General features: G+C 36.7%; 2 protein-coding genes across 4 annotated transcripts; one reads left to right on the top strand and one right to left on the bottom strand.

The window, feature by feature from the left end:
* Window positions 1-1,426: 1,426 nt before the first annotated feature.
* On the top strand, window positions 1,427-13,240 carry LOC104105422 (BRASSINOSTEROID INSENSITIVE 1-associated receptor kinase 1-like). The gene is made up of 11 exons (XM_009613717.4): window positions 1,427-1,676; window positions 2,303-2,435; window positions 2,525-2,596; window positions 6,192-6,335; window positions 7,328-7,399; window positions 7,496-7,567; window positions 7,654-7,727; window positions 9,436-9,570; window positions 9,658-9,999; window positions 10,718-11,112; window positions 12,612-13,240. The coding sequence occupies exons 1-11, from the start codon at window positions 1,583-1,585 to the stop codon at window positions 12,924-12,926; spliced, it is 1,848 nt and encodes a 615-aa protein (XP_009612012.1). The 5' UTR covers window positions 1,427-1,582; the 3' UTR covers window positions 12,927-13,240.
* A 310-nt stretch (window positions 13,241-13,550) lies between these two features.
* Window positions 13,551-15,982, bottom strand: LOC104105423 (F-box/kelch-repeat protein At1g22040). 3 transcript variants are annotated; one of them, XM_009613719.4, is made up of 3 exons: window positions 15,796-15,982; window positions 15,283-15,347; window positions 13,551-15,198 (listed from the first exon to the last, which is right to left on the bottom strand). In XM_009613719.4, exon 3 carries the CDS (start codon window positions 15,134-15,136, stop codon window positions 13,718-13,720), a length of 1,419 nt encoding a protein of 472 aa, XP_009612014.1. In that variant the 5' UTR covers window positions 15,137-15,198; window positions 15,283-15,347; window positions 15,796-15,982; the 3' UTR covers window positions 13,551-13,717. The 3 variants fall into 3 exon arrangements, with proteins under 3 accessions (XP_009612014.1, XP_009612013.1, XP_009612015.1); XM_009613718.4 differs by lacking the exon at window positions 15,283-15,347; XM_009613720.2 differs by lacking the exons at window positions 15,283-15,347; window positions 15,796-15,982 and adding an exon at window positions 15,655-15,795.
* Window positions 15,983-18,228: the final 2,246 nt, after the last annotated feature.

Below are 18,228 nucleotides of genomic sequence, written 5' to 3'. Positions count from 1 at the left end.
TTCGGTAAAAGTTAGGTTTTTTTTTGGGGAGGGGCACGGGAAACATGTGGACTTTGGGGAAGGGGATGATGAGAGTAGCACAAAATAAATATTTTCTACTCTCTAACCAAACACTAGAATTTTTTTTTCGAAAACGTTTTTCAATCACCAACCAAACATGAGAAAATAAGTGATAAAACCACTCATTTATCATGAAAATATTTTTCATGGAAAACATTTTCCTTCGTACCAAACACACCCTAAATGTAATAAATCTATAGTTTAACTAATTTAAGTAGTTTAAGGTAGGGGCTTTGCATCTATACCTGATTTTGAGGTCACAATTGAATCTATACCAATTTGCAAAAAATATTTGCAAGCTTACCCACTTTACGATCAACTTCAGACTTGTCAAGTCCGAAGTTAAAAAAAAAAAATTTAGTCTGAAGTGAAAAAATTACACTTGAGATGCACTTAAGGCCAAATAGGTCTAAAGTGCAACCAATGGTTTCATGCACTTAAGGTCAAATAGGCATGAAGTGCAAATTGCCCAGAAACAAAAATTTGTTATTTGAATTTTAACAATCAAATATACGATTTAATATCTAAATCTACTCCAAATGAACTCAAATTTGAAACATAAACCTCCAAATATCATCAAGAACAAACCCCAATCATCAATTTGTCAAAGTAATAATAAATCTAACGAGCCCATTTTGCAATTAAGAAAAGGTAGAAGAAGAAACCCTAAGCAATAGTAAAAAATAAAGCGTCATAACAGTTCATCACGGTAAAATATCACAAACTACCTTAAAATATATTCACAAATATCATATAAAATTACTGTCGCCCGAAGAAGAAGTAGAAGAAGAAAAAGTAGAAAAATGAATGAAGTTATTTAAAAAATAAGTACAAGATAAAATAAAAATAAAAAGTGGGTATAAGTTATAAGTTAAATGAGACGACCAAATTTGGTGATAGTGCAATTTTTACTTTAAGGTATTGGTTCTGAAACTATAATATTTTTCCTTTATATGAAAATCTCTTTGGGTCAAATTTACCAACTGAAGTGTATAAAATGTTAAACCGAACGGCACTATTAATGCTCTTTTTTTCCAAATAGAATAGACAACTGTGAAAGCAAAGCACAACCTTTGACCAACTCTCCCTCTTCCTCTGCAACGACGACTATCACCATTCTTCCCCTTAGACCGTTGAATTTTATTATATACTACTATTCCATATTATTATTGAACTTTACACCCCCCCCCCCCCCCCAAAAAAAAAAAAAAAGAACCACAGAAAGAGAACGATTATTACAGTTTCTTCAATCTCTGTGATTTATATGCCATTCTCAATTTTCCAAGAAAGTTCAAGAAAGTAAAAAAAATATTTTCTTGAAACTTTTTGTTGATCCCGCTGTGACGTTTGCTTCAATTGTACTGTGTTCTCTGCTTCTTTTGGGATTAGGGTTTTGATTAATTTTTCTGGGTTTTTGACTGCTGAAGATGTGGAGTAGTATGTGAAGCTGTGAGTGATTTGTAATGAAGAAAATCTAGGTTTTAGGTGGTGGCGGTTGTGGTGAATTGGACTGGGTGGAATAATGGATCAATGGATATTGGGGATCTTGGGCTTTGTGTCAGCTTTTCTTTGCTTAATTGGGCTGCTGTTGGTTCCTGTCTCCGCTAATATTGAAGGTCTGTTCTTTTGAGTTTACATTTTCAGATTGTTTGATTCATATTAAGTTGAAAAGATGTTGACTTTCTGCCTTTTCTTTACTTAAACAGATTGACTGTTTAATAATTGGAGTTAAAGTGGGTATATTCATTGCATTAAACAGTTGAATTGCAGTTAATTAATCTTATTCTGAGCTTAATTTGTGAATCATTGTGGTCTTGTAGTTATTGCTTAGATATGTGTTTTTTCCTGTTTAGGGGATGGGGGTGGGGTGGCAGAAAAAAGACCAGTTTGAGTATAACTAATAATAGAAAAGTTACTAGTTTAATGTGCTTGGATAAGCTATTTATTTAACAATAAGGAGGTTAATTTTATTGAAGAAACAGTCTTTAGTTATAACTAATAATCGGGGTGGGGGGTGGGGTGGGGGTGGATGGTGGTAGAAAAAAGACCAGTTTGAGTATAACTAATAATAGAAAAGTTGCTAGTTTAATGTGCTTGGATAAGCTATTTATTTAACAATAAGGAGGTTAATTTTATTGAAGAAACAGCCTTTATAAAGTGATGAACTATTAATGCTTATTAATTACTAAGGAGGTACATGGATAAGCTAATTACTGATTATTAACCACTTCATGTAAGACAGGTGATGCATTGAATGCGCTGAAGACCAACTTGGCTGATCCTAACAATGTTTTACAGAGTTGGGATCCAACCCTTGTCAATCCTTGTACTTGGTTTCATGTGACCTGCAACAGTGAGAATAGTGTAACTAGAGTGTAAGCTACAGAAAAACCTAGGTTCTTTCCTGATTTTTCATGCTATGGGGTTCATTTATCAATTTTAGCTCCGTTCGTTTTACATGCAGTGATCTTGGAAATGCAAATTTGTCGGGTCAACTCGTTCCACAACTTGGTCAACTCCCGAATTTGCAGTACTTGTAAGTTAACTTTCGTGATAATTGAACCGACTTTCTGTAGTATTTCTGTTTCCTTGGCTTGTAGTTTATTAGCAAATTGTCATAATGGACATGTGATATATGCATCTATATACCTGTGTTAAGTCACTAGTGTTTTTGTACTGAGTAGATTGTGATTGGATAAGTTTGAAATAATCCTAAATAGGTACCAAGAAAGTTAATGTTAGTGTATAGCTGTTCGTAGGAACTGATAAATCTATTCAAATATCATGAATGATCTAAGTCAAGGACGGGGAGTATGGAAATTGTAAGGGTTAATTTCTTCTTCATTCAATTTTCACTAGTATATGGTGCAGTAGCTTTTAATTATATTCAACCCTGACAATCCTTATTTTGTATTCTTCTGGTCGAGAAATTATGATATGGTGAGTACCACTTTCAGTTATGTTGGTGATGCTTTATGTGCGTTGAGTGGGCACGATAAGATATGTTGTTTCTTGTATGTATAGATTATTGAACATTATTGAACTTGTCAGGGAACTTTGATTTGCTCCATTGACTTGATATCCGCACCCTAATTAAGAGAAAATGTTCATCTTTTTCTACAGGTACTAGAATGTATCTAGTGGATATACCTACATATTCCCTAGATCCAAGATGATGTACTTCTTTTAATTTGTCTAAATCTACATGATACTTCCTCTCAAATGGCAAAGTTACAACAACAACAACAGCATACCCAGTATTATCCCACACCGTGGGGTATGAGGAGGGTAGTGTGTACGCAAACCTTACCCCTACCTTGTGAGGATAGAGATGTTGTTTCCAATACACCCTCGACTCAGAAAAGTATAAGCACCACATTAATGAAAATATAGACAAGAAGGGACAGTACCAAAAAGCCATATAAAAGTAGAATAAAAATAACAAGACAGTAAGGTGATCGATAATGAAAGAGAACAACGGTTAGTCATACAAACCTACTACCAACATAAAGCGAGATTGCGTGCCAATACTACTGTTATGAACACTCTAGACTACCTACTCTACTACCCTAATCCTCGATCTTCATACCTTCCTATCAAGGGTCATGTCCTCGGTCAGCTAAAGCTGCGCCATGTCTTGCCTACTCACTTCTCCCCACCTCTTCTTTGGCCCACCTCTACCTCTCCGTAGGCCCTCCAATGTCAACCTCTCACAACTCCTCACCGGGGCGTCTGTGCTCGTCCTCCTAACATGACCAAATCACCCAAGCCGCGCTTCCCGCATCTTGTCCTCAATAGGGCCACACCCACCTTGTCGTGAATAACTTCATTTTTGATCCTATCTAATCTGGTATGCCCGCACATCCATCTCAATATCCTCATCTCTGCTACCTTCATCTTCTGGACATGAGCGATCTTAACTGGTCAATACTCATCCCCATATAACATCGTTGGTCTGACCACCGCTCTGTAGAACTTACCCTTAAGTTTCGGTGGCACCTTGTCACACAAAACACCGGAAGCGAGTCTCCATTTCATCCATCCCGCTCCAATACGATGTGTGACATCTTCATCAATCTCCCCATCCCTCTGAATAATAGACCCAAGGTATTTAAAACTCCCTCTCCTAGGGATGACCTGCGAGTCCAGCCTTACCTCCCCTTCCCCTCCTTGAGTCTCGCCACTGAACTTACATTCCAAGTATTCTGTCTTGGTCCTGCTCGACTTGAAACCTTTAGATTCCAGGGTCTGCCTCCATATCTCTAATTGCGCGTTCACACCGTCTCACGTCTCGTCAATCAATACAATATCATCTGCAAATAGCATACACCACGGCACCTCCCCTTGGATGTGGCGCGTCTGTACGTCCATCACCAGAGCAAACAAAAAAGGGATGAGTACCAACCCCTTATGCAATCCCATCTTAACCGGAAAATGGTCCGAGTCCCCACCCACCGTCCTCACTCGGGCCTTTACACCATCATACATGTCCTTAATGTAGGCAACAAGTACACCTCTAGCCTCCAAATATCTCCATAAAACCTCCATCGGAACTTTATCGTATGCATTTTCTAAGTCGATAAACACCATATGCAAATCCTTCTTTCTCTCCCTATACTGCTCCATCAATCTCCTAACAAGGTGGATGGCTTTTGTAGTCGAACAACCCGGCATAAACCCAACTGGTTCTCGGCAATAGACACACTCCTCCTCACCATTAGCTCTACCACTCTCTCCTAGACTTTCATAATATGGCTAAGCAGCTTGATACCCCGATAGTTATTGCAATTTTAGATATCACCCTTGTTTTTGTATACAGGAACCATCGTGCTCCACCTTCACTTTTCGGGCATCTTCTTCGTTCTAAAAATGACATTAAATAACCTAGTGAGCCACTCCAAACCTGCCTTGCCCGCACTCTTCCAAAACTTCACCAGGATTTCATCCGGCCCAGTCGCTTTGCCCCTGCTCATCTTACGCATAGCCCCCTCAACTTCATCAACTCTAATCTGCCTACAATACCCAAAGTCACAACGACTCCCGGAGAGTTCCAAATCACCCAGTTCAATAGACTATGGAAGTAGGTCTGCCATCTCCGACGGATAAGCCCCTCATCCAACAAAACTCTACCTTCTTCCTCATCCAATAATGGCAAAGTTACAACGTTCAAGAATTAAATTACTGCAATGATAGTCCCTGTTTCCAGATATTTCAGCTATTATTCTATATTAACAATCTATGTGAATTCACTTCTCTTATTATAAAACAAGTACTTATAATGCACTTTTCTAAACTTCAGTTGTCCAAGCTTAGTTAGACTGAGAAGGAGGGGATTTATTTGACAGTAGAAACACATTCTATTTGTCCTTTTGAGTTTGCACTATTAGGCTATGAGTTTCTAGTGTTAATAATTTCCATGTTTTCCAAATTCTCATGCCAAAATGTATCATTTCTTTATTTTGGTTGGGAATATTTTATCTGAGTTAATTCATAAGAAATGTGTCGTGATTGTACTTCCACTTTGGTTAGCAAATTTTATATCTTATGCACCTTTGAATTGGTCGACCAATGGAAGCTGATCGGAAAACGCCTCTTCTGCTTCAATTATATTGATTTTAACAAATCCATATGCTGGTGATTCTGTTGAACATAGAATACTTAAAACTTTCTACTTATTGCTTCATTTCTTGCTTGCTAAGCTGATAGTTGATTATGCTACTCTCAAATTGGTCTGGAGACTTCTTCATTTCCTTTATCATGATGATAACCCTATCTGTAGATTGTAAAAGCAGTACTGTAAAAGAGTCTCCTGTGAAATAGCTTAAAAGTTGGATGGGTTCCTTTCATAACTTTTGTTTGAAGTAGCAAGATGAGTGAGTGAACTGAGAGATGCTGTAAGCAGTACTGAATACTATTTCCATGGAGAGAATCCCCTCCGCTGCAAATGTTCTCTTTTTCACTTCAAAACCTCCTTTTTCTCTCTCAAAAGGTGTAGTGTGTGGATGCACTTCTTAACTTCTAATGTGCTACATTGCTATGTTATGGCTTATGTGATAGCCCTTTATTTTTGCAGATTGTGTGGTCGGGAAGTTGCTGAACTAATTGCTTACGACCTCTTTTCCTAATTTCAGGGAACTTTATAGTAATAATATAAGTGGAAGAATTCCTTTTGAACTGGGGAATTTGACGAATTTGGTGAGCTTGGATCTTTACCTGAACAGGTTAAATGGTCCAATCCCTGACACATTGGGCAAGCTTCAGAAACTACGTTTCCTGTACGAGTTATTCATCCTTTTGCCTCTTTTACTGTGTGTTTGTTTTTGGTCTTCTTTTCTTTTGCTGAATAGTTTCTTAAGCCTTGAGCTTTTATTTTCTGAAGATTTTGCTTACTCAAAAATGGCACCTACTATTTTAGCAAAAGTGAAAGTTGCTAATAGTTTAGAGCAAAACTGTGCTGTCAGAGCGAACCTTCATTTCTCTTGTTTAGTTATTTGGATAATGGGGATGGACTTGCTCTTTATTGGCCAAGTGGCAGAAATGTCTGCATGAAGACATGAAATTTTCAAACACCTGGAGTATCAAGGCCAATTGGAGACAGTATCATAATTTCTAAACATAGATTTTCTCTGTGGCTTATATTATTCATATAGAGGGAGAGGAAGAGGATGCGGAAGAAGAAAACTTGAAGCAGCTCATAGCACTACCGAAACTGGGTGTCTTAGGGTGTCCGAATGAAGGACAAGCGTGTCCGAGAATTCAAATAAAAGTTACAGGATTAGACTCACACTGCTCGATGTGTGTCTGACACCAGTGCTTGACAATGAAATTTGTGTCCCGTGCATCACACTTTGTTCGCAATTGTCCATTATTTCTTGGCAGGCATTGTTCCTATTTCCCTTATATAGGCTGGCAAAAGGTTAGGTGGATATGAGTGGTCGATAAAATTGCGGTTGCCGCTCTGTATCACTGCCGCTGCTTAACAGGATAGAAAATTTACATGCTATTCTTCTTATTACATGAAACCCTGAGAATGTTGATAATTCCTGACGATTGCATATACACACATAAAACTCAACCTGCAAACAGTGTCAAAAAGCTTTCTGGGATATTGGACATGAATTTGTTGCATCTTTTGATATTCCTATTTTTTCTTCATTACTCAAGTACTTACCATCTATATGGTACAAATGGACTGATAAATCAGCTGAGTCCTGTCTGCTAAAGTTTGGTCTAACTTTTTTCTTATTTTTTCTTTGCCAAATTGAAGGAGGCTTAACAATAACAGTTTGAATGGACGTATTCCCATGTTGCTAACCACAGTCATGTCACTTCAAGTGCTGTAAGTATAAAGCTGGTGCCCTTTTTATCATGTGCTCCTTTCACTATCAGTGTTTTCTAATTCTTTAGGTGCTAATGGTCATTTCTCTCAATGCAGTGATCTGTCAAACAATCAGTTAACAGGACCTGTTCCAGTCAATGGTTCCTTTTCGCTTTTCACTCCTATCAGGTCTGCAAAAAACACTAGTTTATATTTAAGTTCTGACACTGGAATCTTGATAAAGAAAATCTAACATCTGAGTGTCTATATTTCAGTTTTGCTAATAATCAATTGGATATTCCTCCAGCTGCTCCACCTCCTCCTATTTCTCCGACGCCCCCTTCTTCAGGTTTGTTGAAATAATTTATCAAAAACTAATTTATGCTTTTTATGGGTTAACAACTCTGGTATCCCCCCCCCCCCCCCCCCCGTTTTTTCCTATTTTCTTTGGTAAAAGACCTTTACCTTTGATCACTAGGAGTGAGGAGATATTGGGAAGAAGGAAGGGGAAGGGCTGACTGCTTTGGGGAAGAAATGAGCCCCTAACAAGATCTTTCTTTTAAAAGCTATTCGTTTGCACATTATAATAATTGTTACTGTTCTAAAAGCATGTTTGGTCAAGCTATCAAAATCAGCTAATTTTGAGAAGTACTTCTATTAAAAGTGCTTTTTTTGAAAAAAAAAAAAACACTTATTAATGTTAATAAAGTAATGTAGTATTTAATAAGATATGAGCATTATTTAAAATATTAATATTATTTAAATAAATGAATGAGCAAGCATATTATGATTTCTTATTTTTTATTAGTTTACCAACTCTTAAATTTAACTTCTTTATGGAATATGCCTACAAAATAAGTAGAGAAGCAAATCTAAATCAAAAATTACAAAAAAAAAAAAAAAATCATGTAAAGAATATTACCGGTACTCTCATAATAATGATGTCAAAGGAAATAGAGCAAAATGTGCGTTGAATCTTATATTTGGCTCAAAAAATAAAACAAAACAACCTTTTTTTTAAAGAATCAAATCCTACTTCCAACAGCGCCCATAATCTTATGTATTTAATGGTCTTACTTTAACCATTTCTCTCGTTAGGTTTCTGATAGTATAACCGACATGGATAAAATAACAATATGAAACTTTAATGGATAATTCTGAAAACTAGAAAGTTACGTACTAATTAAAAATAGTAACTATAAATTTTTGATATGGGTATTTTTGTCTTACAAAATCAAAAGCAATTATTTTTGGGAGAAACTACTTTTTGAGCTTCTGCTTTAAAGCTAAAAGACTACTTCTGCCACTCAAAAGCACTTATCTCTTCGCCAAAAGCTTGGCCAAACACCTTTATTCTCTAAAATAAGTTTTTTTTATTTATATAAGGCACTTTTGACCTTTCAAAAGTTTGACCAAACAGATTATAAGTGAGATAAGTATTTTACAGGTGATATTTGGGATTATCTACTGCTAGATAGGTTGTGTAAATAGATTAGACTTACATGTGATATAGAAGTGTACGACCTCCAGGATGTAACTATATACATTGAATGTTGTGACTATAAAAGGACCCAAACATAAGAAATTTATCGTCATGCTTTCTCTCAAATTCTTTCCCCTTATCTCTTGTTTCTCACATAGTATCAGAGCTTTGGTGAGAATTTAGTTGTGGTGCATTTACCAGTAACTTGGGGGAGAAAAATCCGACCATGAATGCCGTGCATTTACCAGCAACTTGGGGGAGAAAAATCCGACCATGAATGCCGTCCAAAGTTATCCTTGTCTTCTGTTAGTGCTGTACATAAACCACCACCACGAAGAGGCCGAATAGCAAACAGTTACCAGATTGATGTAAATAAATTGAGGGATATCAACCTAAATCTGCATCTTTTTTCTTTTGTTTGCACGTTAGCTTCACAACATATTCCTAGGTGTGAGCCAATTTAAAAAGAACATATTCCTACAATATCCCTTTTCTTAAAAGTTTAGAACTGTCTGTGTTAAGTTTTAGTCATCCATCAAACAATTATAACAACTTAAAAATTGGAAATTCCTAGGTGTGGGCAACAGTGCAACCGGGGCGATTGCTGGAGGAGTTGCTGCCGGGGCCGCTCTTCTGTTTGCAGCTCCTGCGATTTTGCTTGCGTGGTGGCGTCGAAGGAAACCACAAGACCACTTCTTTGATGTTCCTGGTGGGAGGCCTCAATCAAACATCTGAATTAGTTTTTTGCTTTTAATTTTAATTTATTGTGTTCTCAAAATTTTACCTTGTTTTGCAGCTGAGGAGGATCCAGAAGTTCATCTTGGACAACTCAAAAGGTTTTCCTTGCGCGAATTACAAGTTGCAACAGACAATTTTAGCAACAAGAATATACTTGGTAGAGGAGGGTTTGGCAAGGTTTACAAGGGTAGGTTGGCTGATGGCTCTTTAGTTGCGGTTAAAAGATTAAAAGAAGAGCGTACTCAAGGCGGGGAGTTACAGTTTCAGACAGAAGTAGAAATGATTAGCATGGCTGTGCATCGAAATCTACTTCGTTTATTGGGCTTTTGCATGACAGCAACTGAACGGTTGCTTGTTTATCCATACATGGCGAATGGAAGTGTTGCTTCGCGCTTAAGAGGTATCACTTAGTCTGGAATTTTCTGTATTTCTTTTTCTATTCCTCCTCCATTTAGTCAAAATACATCAGCTCAAGCACTCGAAAAAGCTAAAAACCAATAACAATATTTATTTATTTGTTCTTTTTTCATTCTCAGAAAAATGTTTATTTATTCTTTTTTGGAATAAAGTTATGGTCTTGTGATAAATTGGAAGAAGTTACTGCAGAGGTGTAGATCATTGTGTAAACTTGACATTATTTGATTGTAGTGGTTGTATTAGTAGTTAGTGAGTTATAATGATGAGTACGAAATCCTAGTGTGAAGTTGATGTTTCTTTTCCTTCTTGTTGCCATTACTTTTGTCACTCGTTCTCCAGCCGAGGGTCTATCGGAAACAACCTCTCTGCCTTTCTATGGTAGGGGTAAGGCTGCGTACATCTCACCCTCCCCAGAGCCCACTTGTGGGAAAATACTGGGAATGTTGTTGTTTGTTGTTGTTGTTGTTGTCTATCAAGCAATTTCACAAGTGTTGCCATCCTTGATATCCTACCAAACGTTATGATATCTATTCAAGTTTTATCATCTAAATTCGTAGGGTCAGGAATAGAAAGTAATTCTCATCTGTGCTTGAAGCACACGATACCAATAAGTAAATTCTGTTCAAGCCAAAATAGGAAATTGCCACTAGTTTACTTAACATCCTGAATTTGTTCTTATGGGGAAATTGACATTCTTGTAGAGCGGCCAGAATCAGATCCACCACTTGAGTGGTCAATAAGGAAGCGTATAGCACTTGGATCTGCAAGAGGCCTTGCTTATTTGCATGATCATTGCGACCCTAAGATCATTCACCGTGATGTCAAAGCTGCAAATATATTGTTGGATGAGGAGTATGAAGCAGTTGTTGGGGATTTTGGGTTAGCCAAACTCATGGACTACAAGGATACTCATGTTACCACTGCTGTACGTGGTACAATTGGGCATATTGCCCCTGAATATTTATCCACTGGTAAATCTTCAGAGAAAACGGATGTGTTTGGCTATGGAGTTATGCTTCTAGAGCTCATAACTGGGCAAAGGGCTTTTGATCTTGCTCGACTTGCAAATGATGATGATGTCATGTTGCTAGATTGGGTAAGCATTTACTAACTTCTGTACATGCTCTAGTTGTTCTAATTCTAGCTTATCTGTAGATCTTTTCTGATTAATTCTGGAGACCTCAATCATTTTTCTCCTCTTTTATAAGTCAAAGCTTGATATTCTTTGTAATTGCCAGTTTTTGTCGTGCAACTGACTTTTAAAATGGAAGTGAGCATAGGTGAGAGGGGACCCCACTTTCCTGCATTCGTCTCCCTACAAGCAGAACACCATCGTTTCTGTACCCAATATGACGAAAAGCTGATTTGTGAAACCTACATCATTTCTTATCATTAGTTCCAAATCATACAGACAACAACCCTACTTCGCGAAATGGGGACGAGCGGATAAGCGAGTAAGCGAAACTGTCACTTCCCTTCCCCTGCCTTTCCCTCTTATATCCCCAATCCCATTTCAGTCCTTTTCTCCCTTCCGTACCCCTGTATTTAACCCACATCCACTATACTCCCCTCAACGACAAATATCAGATTCTCCTCATCTCGCTCGGTCTTTACACACAATACAAGCTCATAGCTCTCTTTCTTTCTTCTCTCAAGTCTCAAGGCTGCGAATTTGTGTCTAAAGTAATAAGTATGAATTTATATTGTGAGCTTTACCTTATAAAAAAATTATTGTGAGCTCTAGTAGGGCTTACATTGCAGTTTAGCATGTATGATTTCAGTTATTTTTGATATTAGATCATTCAAAACATCCAGGTTTCCAAAATAATATTATGCATGTGACTTGGATTTATGCACTCTGTATTCTTTTTGTTTTTCTAGAACTTAACCATTTTTTGCTAAAATGTTTGTCACATTTGCGTTGCGGTCAGGGTGGATAAGTTTTATTATCTTAAAATAGCAGATTGTTCGACAACTGATCTTTAGTGTGAAAATTTCTTTCCCCCTTTGGTTAGCAGAAACACTTATCTTGCATATCCCCGCATCGGAAGATTCAGATAGTCCTTCCATGCCAAATTGACTGTCGCTTTTATGCAGAGAGAACTATACATATTCTTCTTTTTTTTTTTACTGAATTGCTTGGCTATTTCCTCTGTATTTGGTTAGTGTTGCATTGGAATGTAGGTGAGGTAAAGACACACTTGGCGAGAGGGGACTCCTTTGGGAGGATCCTCGAGAAAAAGAACTCTTCCTTGAGGAGAGAGAGAGGACGACAAGCCTCTCACTGTGGTTGAAGTAACTTGAACTATTAGAAAAATGAAAGACAAGTTGCTACTCGAACTTGGAAATTAAATAAAGTGACTTCTGAACTGGGAAATTCAACGCGATTCAAATATGAGCAGAGAACCAGGAGCCTCATGCTCTCCGGTTTTCTGTCTTCTCAGTCTCCCATAGCTTCTTTGGTGAATGCTTTCTTATTATTTTGATGAAATTAATAATTTAGTGACGCGATGAGGTGTTTTGTTGTAAATGGCAGTCATATGAATGAATGGTTATGTACCTTAGTTGACCTCAAAACATTGGCTGAAATTTCAGGTCAAGGGACTTCTGAAGGACAAGAAGTATGAAACATTAGTAGATGCAGATCTTCAGGGTAATTACGAAGAAGAAGAGGTGGAACAGCTTATTCGGGTAGCTCTTCTCTGTACAGGGAGCTCGCCAATGGAACGTCCAAAGATGTCAGAAGTGGTTAGAATGCTTGAAGGTGATGGCTTAGCTGAGAGGTGGGAAGAATGGCAGAAAGAGGAGATGGTCCGTCAGGACTTTCCCGCTCACCACCCTCACACTGATTGGATTATCGCAGACTCCACATATAATCTACGACCTGATGAGTTATCAGGGCCAAGATGATCCATCTTTCTGCAATTCTGCCAGCAGCACATATAGGACTCATTATCCTCTTTGTATTTGTAATTGCCCAATTTTCATCTTTGTGCATATTATTTTCCTTCCTTTTCATTTTTAAGCTTATATTTGTGTCAGGAATTTTGATGACATCAGAATGTCTATAGTATACTGAGTCATTTTTACAGGTTTGAATGTGAAAGTTAATCCACAGCAGGAATGGCTGTGGAAGCACAAATGTATTTTCTTTTTCTGGATGTATCAGATAGTGGGTGTTTTTTGGACAAATAAATACACAACTTTACAGTATTAAAATTTCAGTTGCCTGCCAGGTTGTGTTTCAAGAAAGTTTATTGGTGAATGCCAGATAACGGGAAAGAAAATTTTGAGAACTAGTGTGCAATGCTATCTTTTGAGAACTCAGAAGGAACAGATGATTGGCGAAAACAGTATAATTTCATTCACCATTAGCATATTGCCCTTATCAAAGCTGATTAAAGAGGAGCATCTTTACATTAGCGCACACATATAATTCATCTTCTTTCCATGGCTGCATGATAAATCAAGTGCCTAAAGGATCAATTCTGCTGACCACAAAACAAGTACCTGATCAGACATGCACAAAGATCATACAACATACTTTAGCTGAATTATATTATCTCTGTGGAAATATATATATGTTTGGAGGCTGCAATATACAGTGTTGCTGTTTCCTCAAGACTCAGCTTCACGTACATCATGGAAAATACAGAAAGGCAACATCAAAACAAGGGGAATCGCAACCTTGTGTAACATAACTATACATCAAGGATCTGGCAGCTAACCAGCTCAACAGATCCACCACTTCTCGATGCAATAACTCTCCACATATTCGCTTCAGATCCTAAAACCAGTTCTGGAACTTCATGTACAATTTTATTTGATGAGGTTGATGGAGAAGGAACTGAATGATTTTGCCTATCAGCTTGCATGACCATGATATTGTGATTTGCATCTTTAGTGATCACATGGAGCTTTCCAAGAAAACCAGCAAGAAGATAAGGAGACTCAGAATCGTCGTTAATAGGTATATCTCCTTCAATCACTTTCCATGTGTCATCTTGATGATCATAAACTTTTATTCTAGCACTATCTAGAGTAGTAGAAGGATCCAATGCATACAGCTCTCCTTCAACAGTGACACTCAACTTTGTTCCTGCCTGCCTAGCAGGCCAGCCATCTCCCATGCCAATTGGCATTTCAACCCATGCATTTGTTTCAGGATCATACACCTCTCCTCCAACATCAACAAAAAAAGGCCAGCAATACAAACTTTGAGGAACATATAGTTTCCCCTGATAAGATGTCATCCCGGTAGCTATAGGTTTGAGTAGATCAGCAAGAAAAGCAGTGGGTAGCATCTGAGCTTTTGAAAATGGCATGCTCGGGACTTCAGACCAAATACCGGTATGAGGATCAAATACTTCAGCAGATTGAAGGGGAGTAAGTCCACCACGATCCCGAGTAACACCTCCTACTACATAAAGCTTTCCATTTAAGACACCCGTCTTGCAATAAGCTCTCGCAATCGACATGGGACTTACTTCATTCCAAGAGTTTACAATAGGGTCATACCGCCAAACAGATGTCATGGCCGCAGCTCTAAAGAATCCCCCGAGTGCATAGAGGCATCCGTCAACAGCTCCAATAGCACACCCACAAAATGGAACTTGATCCAGAGCATTTTTCCTACCAAGCCAACCTCTTATGGCATCAGCAATTCTAATACTCGAACCCACCATGTTCCACGCCCGAAGTCCAGATAAACCACTTTTAGGTCCATCATTGACTGTCATTGCAGGCATTGGTGGCAACCTTTGCCACTTTATGGAGATTGGATCAAAAGCATACCACAAAAGCTTATCACCGTCAGTCTTTGTCAAGAGATAGAGCCACTCTTCGGTCGTTCCAAGTTCTTTTCTACACCTATAAAGTTCAGAGCTCATCACAGCAGCTTTCCAGCTCCGTGAAACTAATTTTGCACTTAAGTGGTGTATTCTAGGAAGTCTGGCGAGGATTTGAATAGATATCTCATCGGGTAGACTCGGAATCAATCGTGGACTATGCTCCCAGAAGCTATCAGATGTCCTTTGTCTCTTGCATGATACACTTTGGGAATCCTCAATGAGCTCCCCCACATTAGATTTGTTATTAATCCGACTCAATACGCCACCCATTAGTCTTTCCCCTTTTATGCTGCAACCTTGATAACTTGCACCCACCAATTCAATGCATGCTTCTATTAAAATGCCACAAATCAATAAAATTCAGCTAGCATCATAAAGGGGAAAGGGAAAGAATGAAAAAGATCAATCAACTAGACCTCAGTCCCAAACTAGTTAGGGTCAGCAATTTTAATCTTCTATTTCCACTATCCTCTGTTCAGGCCTATAGATTCCAATAAGCAAGAAGTTATATTAAACAAAGAAACTTTGGAAAAATGAAGTTTGGACCTAGTAAGGATACAACATGCTATCTGGGCAAACAAAAAAGGTAAATACAGACTGAAAAGAAATTGGACTAAAAGATTGCATTAAGCTTTCGAGAAATTGAAATTCAGCATGAAACAACAGAAATATTAACTAACAAACAGCTGAAAATTACTCTCAGACAGATAAGCATCATTCATCAACAAACTCTGCAGGATTTTCACAGATATCCAAGAAACAGCGTAAGAACCCAAATAGTTAAAAACCTCAAAAATTGAATCTTTATTGCATTAGAATCCTCCAGAAAGTGCCACACCACACCAAATGAAAAGGGGTTGAAGGATCACATCAATACATCAAAACCCATAAAGGAAATCAGAAAATTTCCCAAAAGAAAGAATTTTTACCTATGCAAAGATGAAGAAATAGTTGAAAAAACTGAAAATTAGGGCTTGGCTGATGAGCTTTGAAGGCGGTACTATAAGGTGGTGGGGACAAAGGGCCCCGAGGGGAAGGAATTCTCAGAGATAATTGAGCTCTCTTCTACAGCCATTGTCTCATGTTCTTTCTGTAAATAACACAGCGCCCGTCGCTGTAGCCTTTGTACGTAGGATGTATTAGCTTAATTAATTTTTTGTTAGTGTTTTTCCAATTATATATAACTAATATTTGTATACATAATAAATTATGGCATTACAATTATCATAATTTTTAATATATGAATAAAAATATATAAAGACATAATTACTCTTTTAAAATCGTTAATATATAACTAATCTTACAATTCTTATACATTACACCAAACAACCTCTAAGGAACAAAAATAAAATAAAAGAAAGCTAAAATTCTTTTTCTTCCCTTTTTAATTACGTATTTGCAATTTTAGTAGTAGTTAAATAGACACGAATTATGTGATAATAAAAGGATTCAGACTCGAATAAAGATTCATATAGTCCATCATACCAAGTATAATGGAATATTATGTATGATGGATTAATTTAAACTTAACTCTAGTTGAGTGATTCCGAGTTCCGAGGTATTTATATAACTTGATCCAATTAGTCTGAGATTAAGACATATTATTTGGTTGAGGACTTGAGGTAGATAAATGCAAATTGACAACTGCATTCATATTGCTACGGTCCAGCAAGACTTTTTTTAAATTAACTAATGGAGTATTTGGATAAAGAAAGAAAAAAAGCACCACTAGTAGTATACAATAATGTTTTTCTTAACGATGGAGTATTAATCAAAGCAAAAAATAAAGAATAAAAATAAAAATTATCATGGACGTTGTCAGTAGACTTCTAGTTTTTTAACCTTAAATAAATAATATTCCTTCTTAGAATAAGCTTAATTTAAGCTGTTTTTATTGTGGAACTACGCATCATATTTAAGAAAAGAATCTCTTAAAGCTGTTAAAGTTTTTCTAATATAGTATATAAAAACATATAAACAAAGAAGAAAAGTACATAAAAATTAAAAGTAAATAGAGTAAAAAACACACATGGATAATGATTTGCCGGTACACGTAGTTTATGTTGGACCACGTCACATTAATTATTAAACAATTCTTTGGCGTCTTACTTTATTACTAATTCGTTACTTTCAAGATCTCCAATTTTTGAATTTCTAGAACTATGATATGAATAATGCTCCTTTAGCAGGCGTTCGTCATTAATTAGAACAATAATGAAAATGACAAATGGTAATGATAATATTAATAATTCTCATGTGGCATTAAAAAAAATATAAGAACAATCTATGACTAATATCTATACGTGTTTTGTGATAACCTCAGTACTTTACCTATCTCCAGACTTTGCATCTTGACTCCATATATTTACCTAATCCAATCTTACGTTTTCTTATCAAACTTCTTTTTGTTTTTTTTGCTTCCTATTTTTTCCCCAAAGATGAGAAGTTTCTTTTAAAAGCGAAAAAATAAATAAATTGTAGGGTCATTGTCTTAACTCTTTCAACACCGCCAGATCAGCCATGAAGTTGATGTTTTAATGGTATGTAGTTGGTAGTTCACACTTATGGGAATGGGACAATTCCACAATATTGAGTAATTAAATTGCTAACTAGAAGTAATATATAAATTTAAACCAAAAATAGAAATATAAACCATTGATAGTAGTAAAAGGTCGTTGCCTGTTTTGTTATCTTTTAAGAATAGAATTACTAGTTTCTATTGCATAATGGTAACAACTAAGAGATTCAACTAGTCTGCTTTTGTTCTTCAACCCCTCACCCACCTTTCAAACCTACAATTCATGTTCCTCCTCCACACTTCAACATCTTTTTTCTGTCTTCAATCTTGACCATACACGAAGAAAGATGAAAGAATTGGATTATATGTTTCAAAGAAAGCAAAAAAAAAAAAAAAAAAAAAAAGCGCAAAAAATGACTGGCTTGAAGTTCAAACAATAGAAAAATTTAAGGGAAAAGTGACCATCGAATTAGCAAGGACACACACACATGCTGAAATAGTACTATTGACCAATGTTTTACAAGGTAATTACCACAAAAATAATTAATACTACAATTTTCTAACAACAAAAGATAGTAACTTTTTAATAGGCCAACATTATGAATGAAACTAACACTTAGTTCACTTTACAATTAAATCTTAAGTTTTCCTCTTGGATTTGCTATGTTGGAAGAAAGAGGGGAAGAAATTTGAAATGAAAATAGAAGAAAAACAGAGAAAAGATCGAAGTAGTGTTACTTCAAGGGTCAGTTTAATGAGGGTGCTACAACAAGTAGTGGAAGAAGAAAATGGAAAGAAATAGAGCTTAATTTCTAAGTTTTGCCTATCCTCCTATTTTGATAAA

Source organism: Nicotiana tomentosiformis, chromosome 1 (assembly GCF_000390325.3).
Source record: "Nicotiana tomentosiformis chromosome 1, ASM39032v3, whole genome shotgun sequence".
In the NCBI taxonomy this organism is placed as follows: Eukaryota; Viridiplantae; Streptophyta; class Magnoliopsida; order Solanales; family Solanaceae; genus Nicotiana; species Nicotiana tomentosiformis.
Note: the sequence above shows the minus strand (reverse complement) of the source record. Positions and strands in the feature narration are given on the sequence as shown.

What these genes read in the sequence shown, in the direction of transcription:
- LOC104105422 (XM_009613717.4), top strand. Translation starts at nt 1,583, where the DNA reads ATGGATCAATGGATATTGGGGATCTTGGGCTTTGTGTCAGCTTTTCTT. An exon ending in GAGAATAGTGTAACTAGAGT is followed by an intron (nt 2,436 to 2,524) that starts GTAAGCTACAGA and finishes TTTTACATGCAG; the next exon opens with TGATCTTGGAAATGCAAATT. An exon ending in GTCATGTCACTTCAAGTGCT is followed by an intron (nt 7,400 to 7,495) that starts GTAAGTATAAAG and finishes CTCTCAATGCAG; the next exon opens with TGATCTGTCAAACAATCAGT.
- LOC104105423 (XM_009613719.4), bottom strand. Translation starts at nt 15,136, where the DNA reads ATGGGTGGCGTATTGAGTCGGATTAATAACAAATCTAATGTGGGGGAG.